The sequence below is a fragment of the Mandrillus leucophaeus genome, unplaced genomic scaffold (genome assembly GCF_000951045.1).
Source record: "Mandrillus leucophaeus isolate KB7577 unplaced genomic scaffold, Mleu.le_1.0 Scaffold1209, whole genome shotgun sequence".
Classification (NCBI taxonomy): domain Eukaryota; kingdom Metazoa; phylum Chordata; class Mammalia; order Primates; family Cercopithecidae; genus Mandrillus; species Mandrillus leucophaeus.
The window spans coordinates 148,650-171,493 of NW_012100421.1; the positions used below are offsets into that span (position 1 = coordinate 148,650).

The 22,844-nt window shown below is 35.2% G+C and overlaps 1 protein-coding gene across 16 annotated transcripts in view; it reads right to left on the bottom strand.

Annotated features, from left to right (window-relative positions):
* Positions 1-22,844, bottom strand: part of OPRM1 (opioid receptor, mu 1) — a 123,087-nt gene that overhangs the window by 41,622 nt on the left and 58,621 nt on the right. The window contains exon 3 of one of the 16 annotated variants that reach the window (XM_011970860.1): positions 2,099-3,042. The exons of the other annotated variants lie outside the window; for them this stretch is intronic. Within the exon in view, the coding sequence (XP_011826250.1) occupies positions 2,946-3,042 (97 nt within the window). The 3' untranslated portion in view covers positions 2,099-2,945. Of the gene's footprint in view, positions 1-2,098; positions 3,043-22,844 lie in introns of those variants that run through there. 16 annotated transcript variants of the gene reach the window in all.

The window sequence follows — 22,844 nt, forward strand, 5'->3', positions numbered from 1 at the left end:
TCCAAAAGTGCTGGGATTACAGGCATGAGCTACCATGTCCAGCCATATCTACCAATGTTATGAATGATATGTAATATGCCATTATTGTTTCAATTAACAGTATACTATTTAGAGGTTGAAAATAATTTCATCTATTTCTGGGTTAATTGTACTGCCTCTTCTATGAATTTATTTTCTTTTTCTGACCATTTTTATTGGGTTGTCTTTTCCTATTGATTTATAAAAATTTAAGATACATGCTGCAAATATTTCCTCAAAGATTGCTATTGGTTAACATTATTCATAGTGTTTTTGTCCCTTAGAAGTATTACATTTTGACTACCTGTGGTGTATGTGCCTGTACATGTTTTTCATAAAGGTCTTACTTATTCTGAGATTATTAAAAATGATCTCTGAAATCTTCTTCTGATAATTTAAAAATATTGATTCCTTTACAGGGTGCATTATTTAAACTTTGTAAAAATAACACAAGCTTACTGTACAAATACACAATGCAGGAAAATACAAAGAATAACATAAAAATGAAGTAAAATCCTACTACATGGCGATTGCCTTTTCAAGTATCTCTTTATACATGAGAAGAGGAGTAATGAAAATGAATATTGTCTACGTGCCCGGTATTGCACTAAGTAATTCATAAAGTTGATGGGGTGGGCACTTCATCATCCCCATTTTACAGGCAAGAAAACTAAGGCTCAGAGACATCAGCTCCTTTTCCCCAATCTGTAAAGCCAGTAAATGACAGACTGGGATTCCCTGGGTCTGTTCACTGTTCTACCCTTCCTCCCTCTAACACATGGTGCGTATCTCAGAGGTGGGGTTGAGTCTTGTAAGTCTTTCAAGCCCCCTGTACAGGAGCACTTGAAATGCTTATTTTAGGCTGAGGTGGGTGGATCACTTGAGGTCAGGAGTTTGAGACCAGCCTGGCCCAAATGGTGAAACTCCATTTCTACTAAAATTATAAAAATCGGCTATGCATGCTGGTCTGCACTCATAATCCCAGCTCTTCGAGAGGCTGAGGCAGGAGAAGTGCTTGAACCCGGGAGGTGGAGGTTGCAGTGAGCCGAGATCACGCCACTGCACTCCAACCTGGGAGCAGAGTGAAACTCTGTCTGGAAAAAAAAAGTGCTTATTTTAGTTGGTTATATAAAAAAGAGATTTAATCTCTATGAAAAAGGTACAAATACATAATTTCATCCTTGTAATGAAAAATGCTAGTTCTTTTTGCTTTGTCTCATTCCTATTGTTCACTGTATCATTTTCAATATTTGTAACTGATTATGTTGCTATTTACTTCAATATCTCTAAAAAGCATGTTTCTAGTGTACGTTGAGGATATAACCTCTAAGAGAGCTGGTTTGGCTTAAGGTTCAAAGTAGTTTTTGTTCACTTTGAAAATGTTGCTCTATTCATTGTCTTCTTGATGCTGATTGTGTTGTTGAAAACTCTCATTCTATTCCCTTTAAAAATATAATTTTCTCTTCTCTTGTAGTACTTGCAATCTTATCTCTTTTGTATGTTCTTGAATTTTATTCAAATGTGGCAAGAATTTTAAAAAATATTTATTGTGCTTGGAACACAGAGACATCAGTTTAGTCTCATTCCTTTCTTTAGTTATAGGATGTTTGGGCTGTTATTTCTTCCAATATTGCCTCTCTTCCATTTTCTTTGTTCTCTACCTTTAATAGATAAATTTTAGCTTTTCTGTGTCTATCCTTTTAGTATCTTATGTGTTTCTTCATACTCTCCATTTCTGTACCATTTTCTTTTCTTTTCTTGTCTTTTTTTGTTTGTTGGTTGGTTGGTTGGTTTGAAGGAATCTTGCTCTGTCCCCCGGCTCTGATCTCGGCTCACTGCAACCTCCCACCTCCCAGGTTCAAGCGATTCTCCTGCCTCAACCTCCCGAGTAGCTGGGACTACAGGCGTGTACCACCATGCCTGGCTAATTTTTGTATTTTTAGTAAAGGCTGCGTTGCACCATGTTGGCAAGGCTGGTCTTGAACTTCTGACCTCAGGTGATTTGCCCGCCTCAGCCTCCCAAAGTGCTGGGATTAGAGGTGTGAGCCACCGTGCCCAGCCTCCATCCCATTTTCTGTGTTCTTCCAGCTCATTAACATGCTCTTTGCCTTCTCTCCTGGTTTTCAGCTCACCCATAAAATCCTGAATGCCAAAAATTATGGTTGTTATGTTTAGAATTTCCAATTTGTTTGTTTATTTAACAAACATTTATATGTCAGATACTGTTCAGAGTGCTTTATTAATGCTAAATTATTTAATCCTCATACCACCATATAAGGTATATACCATGACTATCTTCATTTTACAGATGGAAAAATGAAGACACAGATTGGTTTAGTAATCTGCCCTGGAGACATCCAACTATTGATTGTCGTCAGAGCCAGAATTGAAACCTAGGTTGTCTGGGAATTTAGGTGCTATGCTTTGCTTGTTAATAACCACCTCTTACTATTTTTGAATTGCCTCCTCCTATTTCATAAACAAATTCTCTCCTTTATCTCTCTGAAGATGTGAAATATGACTTATCATCATTCATTTTTCTGAGACAGTGTCTTGCTCTGTCACCCAGGCTGGAGTGCAGTGGAACAAGCTTGGCTCATTGCAACCTCCACCTCCCAGGTTCAAATGATTCTGCTGCCTCAGCATCCTAAGTAGCTGGGATCACAGGCGTGGGCCACCACACTGGATAATTTTTGTATTTTTAGTAGAGATGGGTTTTGCCATGTTGGCCAGGCTGGTCTCGAACTCCTGGACTTAAGTGACCCACATGACTTCACCTCCCAAAGTGCTGGGATTACAGGTGTGAGCCACCATGCCTGATATGATTTATTTTAAAGTCCTTGTGTGATTGCTTTTTTATTCTGTTTCCTCAAGTGTAAATTCTTCTGTTGTGTTCCCACTGCTGCCCTGTCTCTTTCCTGGGGTGGTCACTCTTCAACAGTGTGATGATTATTGGCTTTGAGCTGATCCTTGAAGATAATATTCCCTGGTAGACTGTTCACTGCTTCTGCTTGTGCAGCCTGGCTGGAGATAAAGGTTAAAATTAGCTCCTGAGTTTACACACCATGCAGTTTTCAATAAAAACAGAGGATGAGACGGCTTGTAGTAGATGTAATACATTAGTGGCTGGTCATCTGATTTCGATTACTTATCTTTTCTTCTAATCCTGCAGAGAAGTGCTGGTCTCCCACGTATAGCCTAGTATCTCTTCCGTAAGTATGCATGAATTTTATAAAGGACACCGTTGCTTATGTCTAGCCCGGAAGATATAAAAGAGTAAACTAACATGCCTGCTACCACTGTGGAAATCTGCCTCATTATGGAATATCAGTGGGGTTGCCTCCACTATCTGCAGCTTATATTGGCTGTTCTTAGTTTCAGGTATTCTTTTAGCATTTTAGTTTATCTGCAATGGGAGAAACTCCTTTCTTCTGACTTCATGTTTCATGAGTGAAGTCATCCACCATTTCTCTGCTTTGATTTCTCTCAGTTCCATTATTCACTCCTTTCAAAAGGAGGAGTGACTTAGCTAGTTTATATGTTTAAAGAATAGGATATGTATAGCTTTCTCCCTTTCTCTCTTTCTTTGAGATTCAGCTTCTCGAGGAAAACACAAAGCTACTCTATTTTCTAAATTTTAAAGGGGCGGGTATCCATGTGCGGAGGTCACCAGTGGTCCAAGCAGGCAATCAGGTGGTTTAATATGCTGCATTCTGGGATAAGAATTGGGAAGCCATTGTTACTGCACAACTTTTCATTATAAAGATATTTATCAGTAGTGAAGTTGTTAATTCATTTTGTCTTATCTCTCAGTTGGTTCAAAAATGGCAGAGAAAACAGGAATAACCTTTAATAGGCCCCTTTAAAAGATCACATTGTTTAGTAAGAATTTCTCTGCCATTTTCATAAACTAATGTATGACTGTCCATTGATTTATTGCTTTATATTATCTAAAAAATAGTCTCTATCATGTTTTGGAGTTTGGACACCAGGAGTGGAGTCTTGTGCTTGTTTTCAGTTAGCTATCTTGAAAATGAAAGACTGAAATTCACTTTAAACAAGTACTCAGTTTTAGTATTGAATAAAGGCAAATCTTGTGCTATCAACGAATTTGAAAATACATTTCAACCTTTTGCATGCTTGCACATGAAATCTTAGTGCTATGTAACATATGTGATGATTATAGTAGTATGATTTGTTTTATCTATTGGTTTATAAGTACAGAGACCACCTTCAATCTGCACTCAATTGCCTGCCTTGCTATGCCTGAGTAACATGATGCATTCTCTTGATCCTAATGGCCACATTTACATATTTGTTTAATTATGACATTCCTAATCATCTCACACTCATAGGAGATTTCCCACCAATAAGAATAAACCATACCTTCCCAGCGCTTGTTATTTTACCACTCCCACATTGATTCTCATTTTTATCCCTCTCCTATTGCCAAAGAAGGAGAATGGACAGTATATAATAGTCAGCTGAGTAATTTTGAGAAAGATCAAAAAAACTCCCTGAGAGCTTTTGGGGAGCAGCCTAGTTGCTAACCATCAGTCTGTGGTATTCCTCTGTGGAACAAAATTCCATAGAATATAAACCTCAGATGAGGTCTCTCCATGGTGTGATGCAACAAGACGAAAATAAGTTAACTTTGTAACCGTGCCTGGACGAGAGAGAAAACCAAAATCACCCACAACCATAAAAATGGCAAGCATCTCCCTTTTCCGGTTAACATTAAGTAACCACTGCTTCTTATTGTCATTGACCACTGCTCAGTGACAACTCTAGCCTTATGTGCTTAATTCTGCCTCCTAGATAAAAAATTGCTGATGCTCATTCATCAAATTTCTCTTGCTTTAAGACAGTACCCTGTCTGGATAGACCTTCGTTTCTTTGAATCCTTTCCCAAATCACCAAATATAAACTGAAATCCCTGGATGTTCTGTGTCCCTTGCTGCAGCAAGATCAATAAACCTATTTTTTTTTAAACTACAGAGATATTCCTGGTGGTTTTGTCTGGTGAGCATGGATAATACAGTGTACTTGAAGATAACAATGAGGATCAGGCTTCATGATGAGCAGGCCAACAAAAATCAGCAATTAGAGGGAAACAATATACATTTTCCAATGATGTTGACAGATGGGTACAGGCCACTTAAGGGGCATAGTAGCTACATCAGCTGCTGCACCACTGAAATCTCGGCATACATATTTATCCAGTGTCTATCTGTGGCAGGCAAAAACCCATCTCAGGTGGACCTGGGAGTATGAAAGCTAGTATTGGATACCATTCACCTTTTTTTTAGAGCTGCTTCCTTCCTTCAGCATCTATGACTACACACTGTGCCTTTAGCTAGATCTTCACCATGCTCTAGGTTAAATCTCTTTCCATATTATGCATTTCATACCTTCAAATATCAGTTAAACATGGTCTTTAGGTCTAGAAGTTATCAAAGTTATTCAAATATCTAGAAGTTATCAAAGATATCAAAAATATCAAACCTGCTTGCTCAGTTGTAATCAACTGGCTTATACTTACAGTGAGTATTTTCAATACCTTCTAGAGGTATTTTGCTCCTTAATATGTCTATCCAATGTTCCCTTAATTAGAATCTTAATTGTTACAGGATTTAGAAGCAAAAACTTGCCTTTTAAGGAAGAAACATTCATAGAGATTCCTGAGTCATACCAACTGCTTACTCTATCTTAAGAGCAAAGTTGGCTCTATTAAAATGCTGTGAACCCACAGACCAATGAGTAACTATAGCTACCTTGATTTGTTAATCTCCTCCTATATTTGGCTTCTTAACCAATTTAGGGGTAAAACAGTGCAGCATATTCTAGTAGTAAGAATATTGGGTTTGGAATTAGGATATAAAAATCTGAACACTGTCTGTGATGTTAGTCAAGTTGCTGAGTCTCAATTTCCATAAATGTGAAGTGTTGACGATATTACCACAAAAATTATCATTAAAACAAATTAAATAATAATGGAGATAGATACTGTTTTTGAGCATTATAATTATAGCTAACATTTGTTGAATGCTAGGCATTGCTCTAAAGAGTTTACTTGGATTTTTCTTACTTGATCTTCATCACAGCCTTTCAAGATGCATGCTACCACCTCTTAAATAACAGTGGCAAAGATTCTGGGCAGATGGATGAGTAGAAGCTTCAAGAATCTGTTTCCCCATCTAGATAACAACTGCATTAGCATATTCTGTCTGTTGTAAATATTTTTGAACTTTGGAGTGTTATTGAAGGCTTGCAACTTCCAGGGGAATGCTTGACAGTAAACTGTGGTTAATTTTGGTCAATTTCTGCTCTTATCTGGCTAGCAGCTTTCTCTCTCTTACCCTGAGCCTGGTTGGAGGCAGTGCATGAGCTTCAGGAAGCTTGCATGCAGCTTGCATGTAGCTTGCAGGAGCCAAGGTAGGCAAGAAGAACTCTGTCCTCCAAATATCAGAATCTATGTTCTGAGTGCTGACTGCTGCTTCTGATCATGGAGGTGCAGACACAAAGACAGATAGTCATTGTTGTATCTCCTCACCTTCAAATATTACAAATTTCTTTTCCTGTAACTGAAGCAACTTCCAGGGAATTTAAATTACCAGGACCATATTCCCCCTACTTCATTTGTTTTTCCTTGTTTGATGATCAGACATTAAAGACTAGGATATTCCAAAGCAACTGCATATACCAGGAAAATCAGAAAGTCACTAACAAGCCAAGGGAGAGGCACAGGCTCAGAAAAACGCCTGAGAAGACGTTAAGTTTATATCGTAGGCTAATCATTGGCACAGAGATAACTTACAAGAATCAAAATCAAATCAAAATGAAACAAAATAACAGCAAACTCTGGGGAAAGGGAACAACCTGATTTCTAGAGTTACCAGATTATCAGATTTAAATGTCTATTTTTGAAAAAAAAAAAAATTAGTAGGCATACAAAGAAAGAAAAAAGTATGAACAACAACAGAAACTGTTACTGACAGAGATCAGAAGACAAACCTACTAAAGAAGTCTTTAAAACACCATTTGAAAGCTACTCAAATAACAAAAGGAGGATATGGAGAAGGTCAAGAAAACAATGTATGAACAAAATGAAAATATCAATAAGGAAATAGAAAATCTAAAGAGAAACAAAAAAGAAGTTCTAGAGCTGAATATAATAATAACTGAAATTTTAAAAAATGACCAAAAGGATTCAAAAGCAGGGTTGAGTAGGAAGAAGAATTAGTGAATTGAAAATAGGACAATTGAAACTATCAAGTCTGAAGAAGAGAAAGAAAAAAGGTGAAGAAAAAACACAGCGTAAGGGACCCATGAGACACCATGAAATGGACTAACACACATATTGTGGCAGTCCAAAAGGAAAAAGAAAGTGGGGGTGGTTGAGTGATTACATGAAGAAATAATAGTTGAAAACTTCCCAAGTTTTGTGAAAGACAAGAATATAAACATCCAAAAAGCTAATGATCCCTAAGTAAGGTGAACTTAAAGAGACCCACATAATCAAACTGTTGAAAGACAACGATAAAGAGAGAATCTTAAAAACAGAAAGAAAGAAGAAACTTGTCATGTATAAAAGATGCTCAGGACACATAATCAAAATGTGGACAAAAATAAAGAGAGATAAAGCAGCAAGACAGAAGAAACTTGTCTCATCTTAGAGATTCTCAATCAGATTATCAGCATATTTCTTATCAGAAACTTTGGAAGCCAGAGGCAGTGGGTTGGTAATTTCAAAGTGCTAAAAGAAAAAAAAAACCTGTCACCTAATGATTCTATATCTGTCTTTCAAAAGTGAGGGAGAAGTTGTTTCCAGAAAAATAAAAGCTGAAGGAGTTTGTTACCACTAGGCCTATCCTGCAAAAAATGCCAAAGGGGAGTAATATGAACAAGATTGCAAAATAGGAGTTCTCTTGCTTCATTTCCTCTTGACAGAAATCCAACTAGCCACTAAACACAGACAAAAATCCCATCCCAAACATCTGAAAACTTGGGAACCACAGAAACTAGCTAACAGCAATTTCAGCCCAGACTGTGCTGGCATGGCAGTCCTAGGCATAGGCACCCCCTAGTGCTGAAACAGGTGCAGCAGTCAGAGTCTTAGATACCACATCAGACAATCTACCCAGAATATCTGGACTATTGAAGTACATTTCCAGACCAAGTCAGACTGCAAAGATTAGAATAAGTACTCATTTTTCAATGCACAGACATCAATGCATGACCATGAATATCAAGGACAATTAAGGAAACATGACATAATCAAATGGCAAAATAGGGTGCTAAGGTCTAACTTTAAAGAGATGGAGATAAATGAACTATCAGAAAAGAAATCAAAATACTGTTTTAAAAAAGCCTAGTAAGGCCAGGCACAGTGGCCAACCCCTGTAATCCCAGCACTTTGGGAGGCAAAGGTGGGCAGATCACTTGAGGTCAGGAGTTTGAGATCAGTCTGGCCAATGTGCTTCAACTCCATCTCGACTACAAATACACACAAAAATATGTGCTTGCAGGTCCAGCTACTCAGGAGGCGAGGGCAGGAGAATCACTTGAACCCAGCAGGTGGAGGTTGCAGTGAGCTGAGATTGCACCACTGCACTCCAACCTGGGTGACACGGCAAGACTCTATCTCAAATAAATAAATAAATAAATAGATAAATAAACTTGGTAAACTTAAAGAAAATATAGCAAAACAATTCAGAAATTTATCTGAGAAATTTAACAGAGAGATTAAAGGAACAAAACATCAAATAAAAATCTTGGAGCTGAAAAGTACAGAACGAAGTGAGAAATGTAATAAAAAGCATCAAGCAAATTTATCAAGCAAAACAAACACAACAAACACATCTGTAAACTCAGACATGTTATTTAAAAATTTACAGTCAGAGGAGAAAAAAAGAATGAAAAAGATTGAAGAAAGCTTATGGAATTTATGGAGCAACATTGGAAGAGCAAATTAGCAGTTTTTGGCATTCAAGAGGGATTAGAGATAGATAAAGGGGTAGAAAGCTTATTTAATACATGATAGCAGAAAAATTTCCAAACCGGGAGAAAAATATAGATGTCAAGGTAAAGGAAGGCCAAAAGTCTCCAATCAGGCTTAATCCAAATAAGACTAAACCAAGACACAATATAAACACACTTTCAAAGATTAAAGACAAAGAGAGGATCCTGAAAGCAGCAAGAGGAAAGAAGTGACACAAAAGGAGTTTCAATACATTTAACAGCAAACTTCTCAACGGAAACCTTACAATCCAAGCTTGAGTGAGTGAGTGAGAAGACATATTCAAAACACTGAAGGAAAAATAAAAAAAAACCCCTGCCATTCACAAATATTGTACCCAGCAAAGTTGTCCTTCATAAGTGAACGATAGATTAAAAACTTCCCCAAACAAACAAAAGCTGAGGAAGTTTATCACCGGACAAGAAATGCTAAGGCCGAAAGTAAAGGATGCTAATGAGTAACATGACAACATCTAAAAGTATAAGACTCACTAGTAAAAGGGAGTGCAGTCATGAGCTGCATAATGACACTTCAATCAACAAGTGGCATATATGATGATGGTCCCATAAGATTCAGTGTTTAATATAGTAAAATTTTGTACAGGTTTGTAGTCTAGTAGCAATAGGTTATACCATATAGCCTAGGTGTGGAGTAGTCAATATCATCTAGGTTTGTGTAAATACAATCTATGATGTTCACACAATGGCAAAATCACCTAATGATGCATTTCTCAGCACATATACCTGTTATTAAGTGATGCATGACTGTACTGTAATGGGGTGTGTAAATCATGTATATCTTGTGTATATCTTTAGTATGAAGGTTAAAAGACAAAATCATAGAATACAAAAACTTCTTTGAGGGATATGCAATATAAGAAGATGTAAATTGTGACACTAAAAAATTCAAAATATGGTGAGCAGTGGAGTAAAAATATAGAGTTTTATTTTATGAAGTTAAATTGTTACCTACAAGATTTTTTTTGTAAGCCTCATGGTAACCACAAAACAAAAACCTACAATAGATATGTTTAACAAAAGAAGTAATGGCTGGGTATAGTGGCTGAGTATGGCATTTTGGGAGGCTGAGACAGGTGGATCTCTTGAGGACAGGAGTTCAAAACCAGCCTGGCCAACATGGTGAAAACCCATCTCTACTAAAAACAAACAAACAAACAAACAAAAACTACTAAAATTAGCTGGCATGGTGGTGCATGCCTGTAGTCTCAGTTACTCGGAAGGCTGAGGTGGGAGGATTGCTTGAACCCAGGAGGCAGAGGTTGCAGTGAGCCAAGATTGTGCCACTGCACTCCAGCCTGGGTGACAGAATCAGACCTTGTGAGATGGTTTGACTCTCTGTCCCCACCCAAATCTCACCTCCGATTGTAATCCTTATAATCCCCGCATGCCAAGGGTGGGACCAGGTGGAGGTAATTGGCTCATGGGGGCAGTTTCCCTCATGCTGTTCTCGTGATAGTGAGTGAATTCTCAGGAGATCTGATGGTTTTATAAGCATCTGGCATTTCTCCTGCTTGCACTCGCTTTGTCCTGTACCCTGTGAAGAAAGTGCCTGCTTCTCCTTTGCCTTCCATCATGATTGTAAGTTTCCTGAGGCCTCCCCAGCAATGTGGAACTGTGAGTCAACAAAACCTCTTTCTTTTGTAAATTACCCAGTTTCTTCATAGCAGTGTGAGAATGAACTAATACACCTTCTTTCTCTCAAAAAAAAGGCAATGAATCAAACATGATAAAATCACTCAACCACAAAGGAAGACAGTAAGAGAGAAAGAAAGGAACAATGGATATGCAAAACAGGTAGAAAACAGAAAACAATTAAAAAATGGCAGTAGCAAGTTCTTACCTATCAACAATTACCTTGAATGTAAATGGATTAAATTATTCAATTAAAAGACATATAATGCCTAAATGAATGAAAAAAACAAGAGCCGACTCTATGTTGCCTGCAAAGGACTCATCTCACCTGTAAGAACATTCATAGATAGCAAGTGAAGGTATAGAAAAAGATTTTCCATGCAAATGAAAACCATGAGAGAGCAGGAGTAGCTATACTTATATCAGATAAAATAAGTTTTAAGTCAAAAACTATGAAAAGAAATAGACGAGGACATTACATAATGAAAAAGGGTTTCATTCGACAAGAAAATGTCACAATTGTAAATGCAAACACACTTAACATCAGAACACCTAAATACATAAAGTGAATATTAATAGATCTAAAGGAATAGATGGATGGCAATACAATAGTAGTGGGGGACTTCAACACCCCATTTTCAGCAACAGACAGGTCATGCACACAGAAAATCAATAAAGAAACATTGGATTTAATTTGTGCTCTAGACCAAATGAAACTTACAGACATTTATAGGACATTCTACCCAACAACTGCAGAATATCTCAACTGCACATAAAACATTTTCCAAGATAGATCATATGTAAGAGCCAAAACAAGTTTGAAAAAAATTTGAGAAGGTTGAAATCATATCAGGTAACTTTTCTGAACATAATGGTATAAAGGTTGAAATCAATAAAAGCAGGAACTTTGAAAACTTCACAAACATATGGAAATTCAGCAATATGCTTTTGAAAAACCAATGGGTCAATGAAGAAACTGAAAGAGAAATTAAAAAATTACTTGAGACAAATGAAAATAGAAACACAACATACCAAAACCTGTGGAATACACCAAAAGCAGTACATAGCAGGAAATTTGGAGCAGTAAATACCTACATCAGAAAAGAAGAAAGATCTCAAATAAAAAAACCCAATGTTGCACCTCAAAGAACCAGAAAAATAAGAATAAAATAAATAAATAATTAGTATAAGAAAGAAAATAATAAAGATCAGAGCAGAAATAAACCAGAGACTGTAAAAAATTACCAAGGATCAATAAAATAAAGAATTTATTTTTTGAAAAGATAAACAAAATTGTCAAATCTTTAGCTAGATTCAGAAAAAAAGAGAAGACTCAAATGAAGAACACCAGTGATGAAAAAGGAGACATTACAACTGATATCACAGAAAAAATATTATAATAGACTATCATGTGCAATTATATGCCAACAAATTGGATAACCTAGAAGAAATGTACAATTTCATGGGCACGTACAACCTACCAAGATTGAATTATGAAGAAATAGAAAACTGAGAAGACCAATAATGAATAAGGAGATTAAATCATTTATAAAAAGTCTTCCATCAAAGACAAGTCTAGGACCTGAAGACTTCACTGCTGAATTCTATCAAATATTTAAAGAAGAACTAATACTTATTCTTCTCAAATTATTTCAAAAAAATTGAAGGAGAAAAAATTGTTTAAATTTATTCTGTGAGGCCAGCATTACCTTGATACCAAACCAGACAAGGACAAACACACATACAAGAGAAAAATACAGGCATATATTCCTGATGAACATATATGCTAAAATCTTCAGTAAAAAACTAGCAAACGTAATTTAACATCTTATTAAAGAGATCATTCACTGTGATCAAGTGTGATTCAGCACAGTGATGCAATGATGGTTCAACATATGCAAATGAATGCATCACATTAATAGAATGCAGAACAAAAACCATAGGATCATTTCAATAGATACAGAAAATGAATTTGATAAAATTTATGGTCTTTTGTGATTAAAACTCTCAACAAATCAGGTATAGAAGAAATGTACCTCAACACAGGAAAGGCCATCTATGAAAAACCCACAAGTAACATTACACTGAATGGGGGAAAGTTGAAAGCTTTTCTTTTAAAGTCTGGAACAAGACAAGCATGCCCACTCTTGCCACTTCTATTCAACATAGTTCTGAAAGTCTTAATCTGAGCAATTAGGCAAGAGAAAGAAAAGGTATTCATCTTAGAAGGGAAGAAGTTAAATTGTTCCTGTTTACAGATGACATAAGCTTATATATAGAGAATCCTAAAGACTCTACCAAAAAAATGGTTTTTGATAACAAACTTCAGTAAAGCTGTAGGTCACAATCAACATTAAAAAAGTAGTATTTTTACACACTAACAATGAACCATCTGATAAAGAAAATTTGAAAAATCTCATTTACAATAGCTCCAAAAAAAAAAAACCTTACAAATGAATGTTACCAAGGAGGTAAAATACATCTACACTGAAAAAACTATAAAACATTGATGAAAATATTGAAGAAGACAGAAACAAATGGAAATGCATCTCATGTTCATAGGTTAGAAGAATTAATATTGTTAGACTGTTCATACTGCTGAATTCAATCTATAGAGTCAATAAAATCAGTGTTAAAACTATAATGACTTTTTTATGTTTACAAATCTCTTTAATGTTCTGAATTAATAGAAGACAGCTAGATTTTTAATTTTATTTTATGTTTTAAATTCAATTTAATTTTATTTTAAATTCCAGAATACATGTGCAGGACATGTAGGTTTGTTACATAGGTAAACGTGTGCAATGGTGGTTTGCTGTACCTATCAACCCATCACCTACGTCAGCCCTGCATGCATTAGCTATTTATCCTGATGCTCTCCCTCCCCCTGCACTCCCCGACAGGCCCCAGTGTGTGTTGTTCCTTCCCCTGTGTCCATGTGTTCTCATGGTTCAACTCCCACTTATAAGTGAGAACATGCAGTCTTAGTTTTCTGTTCCTGTGTTAGTTTGAGGTTAATGGCTTCCAGTTCCATCCATGTTTCTGCAAAGGAAATGATCTAGTTCCTTTTTATGGCTTCATGTTATTCCATGATATATATGTATCACGTTTTCTTTATCCAGTCTATCATTGATGGGTGTTTGGGTAAATTCTATGTGTTTGCTATTGTGAATAGTGCTGAAATGAACAAATGTATGCATGTGTCTTTATAATAGAATGATTTATATTTCTTTGGGTATATACTCAGTAATGGAATTGCTGGGTCAAATATTATTTCTGGCTCTAGGTCATTGAGGAATTGCCACACTGTCTTCCACAGTGGTTGAACTAATTTACATTACCACCAACAGTGTAAAAGCTTTTCAATTTCTTCACAGCCTCACCAGCATCTGTGGTTTCTTGACTTTTTAATAATCTCACTGGTATGAGATGGTATCTCATTGTGGTTTGATTTGCATTTCTCTAATGATCAGTGATGTTGAACTTTTTTTCATATGTATGTTGGCTGCATAAATGTCTTCTTTTGAGACATGTCTGTTCATGTTCTTTGCCCATTTTTTAATGGGGTTGTTTGTTTTTATCTTGTAAATTTGTTTAAATTCTTTGTAGATTCTGGATATTAGACCTTTGCCAGATGAATAGATTGCAAAAATTTTTTCTCATTCTGTCGGTTGTCTGTTCACTCTGATGATAGTTTCTTTTGCTGTGCAGAAGCTCTTTAGTTAGATCCCATTTGTCAATTTTTGCTGTTGTTGAAGTTTCTTTTGATGTTTTCGTCATGAAAACTTTGCCTGTGCTATGTCTTGGATGGTATTGCCTAGATTTTCTTCTAGGGCCTTTATGGTTTTGGGTTGTACATTTAAATCTTTAATACAAGTTAACTTTTATACAACAGTTAACTTTCATACAAGGCATGAAGAAGGGGCCCAGTTTCAATTTTCTGCATATGGCTAGTCAGTTTTCCCAGTACCATTTATTAAACAGAGAATCTTTTCCCTATTGCTTGTTTTTGTCAGGTTTGTCAAAGATCAGATGGTTGAAGATATGTGGTCTTATTTCTGAGATCTCTATTCTGTTCCATTGGTCTATGTGTCTGTTTCTGTACCAACACCATGCGGTCTTGGTTACTACAGTCATGTAGTATAGTTTGAAGTTGGGTAGCATGATGCCTCCAGCTTTGCTCCTTTTGCTTAGGATTTTCTTGGCTATATGGGCTCTTTTTTGGTTCCACATGAATTTTAAAATAGTTCTTTCTATTTTAAAATATTATCTGCGAGGAATGCCAATGACAGTTTAATGGGAATAGCATTGAATCTATAAATTACTTTGGATATTATGGCCATTTTCACCATATTGATTCTTCCTATCCATGAGCATGAAATGTTTTCTCATTTGTTTGTTTCCTCTGTGATTTGCTTGAGGAGTGGATTGTAGTTTTCCTTGAAGAGGTCCTTTACTTCCCTTGATAGCTGTATTCCTAGGTATTTTGTTATCTTTGTAGCAATTGTGAATGGGAGTTCATTCATGATTTGGCTCTCTGCCTATCTGTTGTTGGTGTGTGGGAATGCTTGTGATTTTTGCACATTGATTTTGTATCCTGAGACTTTGTTGAAGTTGCTTAGCAGCTTAAGAAGCTTTTGGGCTGAGATGATGGAGTTTTCTAGATATAGAATTATGACATCTGCAATACAATGACATTCTTCACAGAAAAAAACCCCTAAAATTTAAACAGTATTATAAAGATCCCAAATAGCCAAAGTAATCTTGATTAAAAAAAAAAGCAGGAGGCAGCACAGTACTTGACTTTAAAGTATACTACAGAGCTATAATAATAATAAAAAAGGTATCTGCATAAAAACAGAAACATAGGCCAATGGAACAGAATAAAGAGTCCAGAAATAAGTCCATGCATTTACAATCAAGTGACTTTCAACAAAGGTGCCAAGTAAACACAATGGGGAAAGGAAAGTCTTTTCAATAAATAATGTTGGGAAAACTGGATATCCACATGCAGAAGAATAAAATTAGACCCTTATCTTTCACCCGATAAAGTAGAAATTCAAAGTAAGTTAGCAACTTAAATGGAAGACCCCCAAACTATGAAAATGCTAAAAGAAAACATAGGAAAAAGCTTCATGACATTGGTTTCTGCAATGATTTTCTGGCTATCACCTTAAAAGCACAGGCCAGGGCTGGGCGTGGTAGCTCACGCCTCTAATCCCAGCACTTTGGGAGGCTGAGGTGGGTGGATCACCTGAGGTCAGGAGATGGAGACCATCCTGGCCAACATGGTGAAACCCTGTCTTTACTAAAAACACAAAATTTAGCTGAGTGTAGTGGCATGCACCTGTAATCCCAGCTACTGGGGAGGCCGAGGCAGGAGAATCACTTGAACCTGGGAGGTGGAGGTTGCAGTGAGCCGAGATTGGGCCATTGCACTCCAGCCTGGTGACAGAGTGAGACTCCGTCTAAAAAAAAAAAAAAAAGAAGAAAAGAAAGAAAGCACAGGCCACAAAAGCAAAATTAGACAAATAAGATTACATCAAACTAAAAAGCTTCTGCACAATGCAGGAGACAAATTACCAGAATGAAAAGACAACATTCAAAATGGGAGAAAATATTTGCAAATTATACAGCTGAAAAGGGGTTGATATCCAAAATACATAAGAAACTCTTACAAGTCAACAGCAAGAAAGCAAATAATCTAATTAACAAATGGGCAAAAGACCTTCATTGACATGTCTTAAAAGACATACACAAGGTCAGCAGGTATATGAAAAAAATGTTTAACATCAGTAATCATCAGGGAAATACAAGTCAGAACTACAATGAGATATCAACTTGTACCTATTAGAATGATGATTATAAAAAATACAAAAGGTAAGTGGTGACAAGGATGGAGAGAAATGGAAATCCTCACACAATGTTGGTGGGAATGCAAATTGGTAAAGCCGTTATGGAAAACACTGTGGTGGTGCCTCAAAAAGCTAAATATAGAACTAACATATGATCTAGCAATCTCACTACTAGGTATATATATCCAAAGGGAACAAAATAAATATGTCAAAGAGATAGCTACGTTCCAATGTTTATTGCAGCACTATTCACAATTACCAAGATATGGAATGAATCTCAGCATCCATTAATATATGAATGGATAAAGAAAATGTGGTATATATACACAATGGTATACGACTTAGCCATAAAAAAAGTAAGTCCTGTCATTTGCAACGGTGGGTGAACCTGGAGGACATATGTTGAGTGCAATAAGGCAGGCACAGAAAGACAAATACCACATTATTTCACTCGTGAAAAATCTACAAAATTGATCTCATACAAGTAGAGAATAGAATGGAGGCTCGGGTGGTTAGGGTGAATTGGGGTTGAGGTGATGTGGATCAGAGAAAACATATTTACAGTTAAGAGGAATAAATTCAAGAGATCTATTGTACAACATGGTGACTCTAGTTAATATTGACATATGGTACTATTGAAAAATGCGCAGAGTGGATGTTGTGTTTTCATTACAAAAGTGATAGCTAGCTAGATTTAACCATCCCAGAATGTACATATACTTCAAAATATCAAGTTGTACATGATTTAAGAAATTTACATCGATTACTTGTTGAAATGATAATATAGATATATGAGATTAAGTAAAATATACTATTAACATTTAAGAAAATACGAAAGGGAATCTTGCAGGTTGAAAGGGAAGTATAGTAGACAATACTTCAAAGCCATGCAGAGAAATAAAGGTCTCAGTAAAGGTAAATACAATGACAATTATCAAAGCTAGTATTATTGCAACAATAATTTGTAATTTAACTTTTTGTAAATAAAAAAAGTTTACAAGTGACAAAGAAAGGCATTGTATGTCAATAAATGTTTCACAGCAAGAAGATATAACAATTACAAACACGACTCAACAACAGACCATTAAAAAAGATATAAAGCAAAAGTGGACAGAATTGAAGAGGGAAAGAGATGGTGCCAATATCTTACTCTGAACAAAAGATAGAATAATCAGATGAGATAAGTAAGGAAATAGAGGACTTACAAAACACAATAAACCAACTAGGCTTAACAGATATGTATACACCACTCAACAACAACGTTCCTCTTAAGTGCACATTGAACATTTTCAAGATAGACTATATGTTAGACCACAAATTAAATCTTAATAAAAATTTTAAAATAAATATTATATACAGTATCTTCTCTGACCAAAATTGGATAAAATTAAAAAAATCAATAACATAATTACATAACAAAAACTGGAAAATTCACAGGTTTGTGAAAATTAAGAGCACTCTTAAATAACCAATAGTTCAAAGAGAAAAATCACAAGAGAAATTAGAAAATACTTAGAGATAAATGAAAATTAATACACAACACACCAAAATTTTTGTGACGCAACAAACACAGCGCTAAGGGAAAATTTGTATGTATAAATACTTAAATTTAAAAATCTTAAATTAACAGCTTAAAAACTTAAGGAACTAGAGAAAGAACAACGTAAGCACAAAGCTAGCAGAAGGAAGGAAAAATTGGAGTAGAGATAAATGACATAGAAACTAGAAAAACAATAGAGAAAATGAACAAAGACAAAAAATTGGTTTTCCAAAAATATTAGCAAAATTGGCAAATCTTTAACTAGATTGGCTAAGAACAAAATAGAGAATAATCAGATCACTACAATATTGAAGTAGGCATATTACTACTCTTTATACATAAATAAAGGGATTACAAGAGAGTTCTATGAACAAATTATATGCCAACAAATTGGATAATCTGGATGAAATGACCAAGTTCCTAAAAACATAAAAACTACTGTAATAGTCTACTTGAGCTACTATAAAAAATACCATACATTGAGTGGTTTTAACAACAAAAATGTTTCTCATAGTTCTGGAGGCTGGTCAATTGAAAATCAAGGTGCAAACTGATTTAATTCCTGGTGAGGGAGTTTTTTCCTGGCTTGCAGGTGCAGCCTTCTCATTGTGTCCTCCTGTGATCTTTCCTCTTTGCTCAAAGGAGATCTCTCTCTCTCTCTCTCTCTCTCTCTCTTGAATTCTTATAAGGCTACTAATTCCACTAATCCACTAACCTCATTAGTACCTCATCATTGTGATCTCATTTAACTTTAATCATCTTCTAAAGGCCTTACCTCCAATTACAGTCACATCAGAGTTAGCGTTTCAACGTATGATTTTTTTGGGGGGAGTGGGAGAGTGTATAATTCAATTCATAACACCTTTCAAGACTAAAGTACAAAGTAACAGAAGCTATCAATAATAGGAGATTGACCCAGTAATAAAAACATCTCCCAATAAACGAAAGCCCTGGTCCTGATGGCTTCATTCGTGAATTGTACGAAACACTTAAAAAAGATCAAATACCAATCCTTCTCAAAAATTTTCCATATCACGAAGAGGAGAGAGCACTTCCTAATTAAATCTATAAGGCCAGCATTACCCTAACATCAAAGACAGACAACAACACCACAAGAAAAGAAAACAGCAAACCAATGTCCCTTATAAAAATCAAGGCAAAAATCCTCAGCAAAATATTGTCAAACTAAACTCTGCAGCATATTGAGAGGATTATATATTATAATCAACTGGGATTTATTTCTAGAATGAAAAGATGGTTCAACATATGAATATCAATCAATGTAACATCCCGGATTAACAGAATGAAGAAAAAAACCCACATGGTAATCTCATTTAATTCAGAAAAAGTATTTGTTAAAACTCAACACCCTTTCATGATAAAATACCCAATAGAAATAGAAAGAATCAACTGTATCATATTAAAAGCTGTATACAAAACTTCCACAGTAAAGATCATACTCAATGTTGAAAGGCTGAAAGCTTTTTCTCTAATATCAGGAACAAGACAATGATGGCTGCTTTCCCCACTTCTGTTCTATGCAGCATGAGAATTCTAGCCAGAGAAAATAGGTAAGAGAAATAAATTTGAAAAAAATGCACCTAAATTAAAAAAGAAGTAAAATGATATATGTTTGCAGATGACATAATCTTACAAGTAGAAAATACTAAAGATTCCACACACAGAAAAACCTGTTAGAACTAAAAATGAATTCAGTGAAGTAGTAGAATACAAAGTCAACATACAGAAATCAGTTGCATTTCTATACTTTCTCAATGAACAATCTGAAAAGAAAGTTAGAAAAATAGTTTTATTTATGATAGCATCAAATGTAATAAAACACTTTGGAATTAACCAGGGAGGTGAAAGACTTGTATAAAATCTACAAAACATTGCTAAAGAAAATTGTGGCTCATGCCTGTAATCCCAGCACTTTGGGAGGCCGAGGTGGGTGGGTCACAAGGTCAAGAGATGGAGACCATCCTGGCCAACATGGTGAAACCCCGACTTTACCAAAAGTACAAAAATTAGCTGGGTGTGGTGGTATGCACCTGTAGTTCCAGCTACTCCAGAGGCTGAGGCAGGAGAATCACTTAAACAAGGGAGGTGGAGGTTGCAGTGAGCGGAGATCATGCCATTGCACTCCAGTACGGTGACAAAGAGAAACTCTGTCAAAAAAAAAAAAAAAAAAAGAAGAAGAAGAAGAAAATTAAAGAATACATAAATAAATGGAAAGGCATCCCATGTTCATGGATTGGAAATGTAATACTGCTAACATATCATACAATGTGATCTTCAGATTAAATGCAATCTTTATCAAAATCTCAATGAAGTTTTTGCAGAAGTAGACAAATTCATCCTGAAATTCATATGGAATCTTATGTTAAACAGTATAGCCAAAATAATCTTGAAAAAGAAGGACAAAGACAGAGAACTCACACTTCCTGAATTCAAAACTTACTTTAAAGTAATAGTAATCAAAATGGCATGGTACTTGTTTAAAGCCAGACATACTGACAAATGGAATAGAGTAGAGATCCCAGAAATAAACCCTTGCCTACATGCCCAAATGATTTTCAACAAGAGTTCCAAGACCTTTCAATGGGGAAAGAACAGTCCTTTCAACAAATGGTGTTGGGAAAATTAGACATTCACATGCAAAAGAATAATGTTGGAACCTTACCTAACCTGACGTATAGAAGTTAGCTCAAGATGGACTAAAGAGCTAAATATAAAAGCTAAAATTATACAACCCTTAAGAGAAAAAATAGGGCAAAATCTTCACAACATTAGATTTGACAAAGATTTCTTGGATATGATACTAAAGGCACAGGCAACAAAAGCAAACATGGACACACTGGATATCATAAACATTGAAAACTTTTGTCAATCAAAGGACACTTTCCATGTAGTAAAAAGGCAACCTACAGAATGGGAAATATATTTGGAAAACATATATCTGAGAAGGGATTAATATCCAAAACATATAACTCCCAAAACTCAACAACAGAAAACAAACAACCCAATTTAAAAAATAGACAAAGGACTTATTCAAGAGTCTATTCAGACTTTTCTCCAAAAAAGATTTTTGGATGGGTAATAAGCATATGAAAAGATCAAAATATCACTATTCATTAGAAAAATGCAAATTAAACCACAATGAGATATCACCTCACACTCATTTGGAATATCACTATCAAATAAAGCAGAAAATAACAAGTGTTGGTGGGGATATGAAAAAAGTACAGGACCCTTGTGGACTGTTGGTGGGAATGTAAAATGACATATCAATGTGGGAAACAGTATGACAGTTTTTCAAAAAATTAAAAACAGAATTACCATATGATCCAAATACACAAAGAAATTGAAAACATGGTCTCCACGAGATATTTATTTACCCATCTTCACATCAGAATTATTCAGAATTACTAAAGGATAGATGCAACCACTCAACAGATGAATAAATAAACCAAATGTGGTTTATACTTACAATGAAATGTTATTCATCCTTCAAAAGGAAGAAAATGTTAACATATACTACAACATGGATCAACTTTGAGGACATTATGCTAAATGAAATAAAGTATTTATATAAGATAAATATTATATGATTCTACTTATATTAGTTAACTAGATTAGTCAAAATCATAGAGACAGAAAGTAGGATGGTGATTACCAGGGTTTCGGAGGAGGAAAGAATGAATGGGTATTATTGTTTAATGAGTATAGAGTTTCAGTTTTGCAAGATGAATTGAGTTCTAGAGATAGCTGATACTAATGATTGCACAATGATATGGATATGCTTCAGACCACTGAATTTTATACTTACAAGTGATTAAAATGGAAATTTTATGTTGCATGAATCAAAAAAAGTATGAATTAGGGTTACAAAAGAATATCAAAGGCAGAGGCAGAATTTAAATTCATACCTGTTTTTAAAATAAAGTTAACACTCTTTACTACTACATCGCACTGCTACCGTATCTGCACCATGAAATATAAACCATCTGTATAATAAATAATTATAAAGTACAGTAAGGTTTACTAACTCTTTACAGGGCTTTGTGCAAACTGATGTTCACAAAAATTCTAGTAGTAACGAAGACAACTATGATTATTGTACCTATTTTTAAAGAGAAGAGTACTAAAGTTTAGAACAATTGTCAAAGACAAAAATGTTTAACATTGTTAGCATTATGCATTTGAAATAACTGGATATTTGTTGCTATGCAAGCAAAAAATCTGGGTAGTTAAGATTTGTTTTAGTTGTAGTTTTGTGTGTGTGTTTTCTGGAGATTTAACCACTTGGAATGTTTAATAATAGTACAACAGATTAGAAAGAATTATATGTCAGGATACTGCTTAGGAAGCTGAAATTGAAATAAGGATGTTCTCAATGCTCCTAAGTTTTACAAAAGGGAGATTTAATTAAGGTCTATAAAGACTTAATTTCAAATTCTATTTGTCCAAACTGTTGATGAGCATTCCTGTTTATCCATTTTAGTGTGTCATAGTACCTGCTGATGTCTGAATATTTTGGCATTTAATGAATTCCTGCAACAGGAGGCTTCCAAAATATTTTAGGACCAATCGATGGAAAAATAAAGGTAATGCAATTAGTTCCTGTAGATCTTGATTTATATAAAATTATGTATTTATGATGACTGTTTTCCATCCAAGAATTACACAATTATTTATAATTTAACAATCATGCTGATTGACATTTTTCTAGGAAACAGAAAGAAGCTTACTGAGATTTT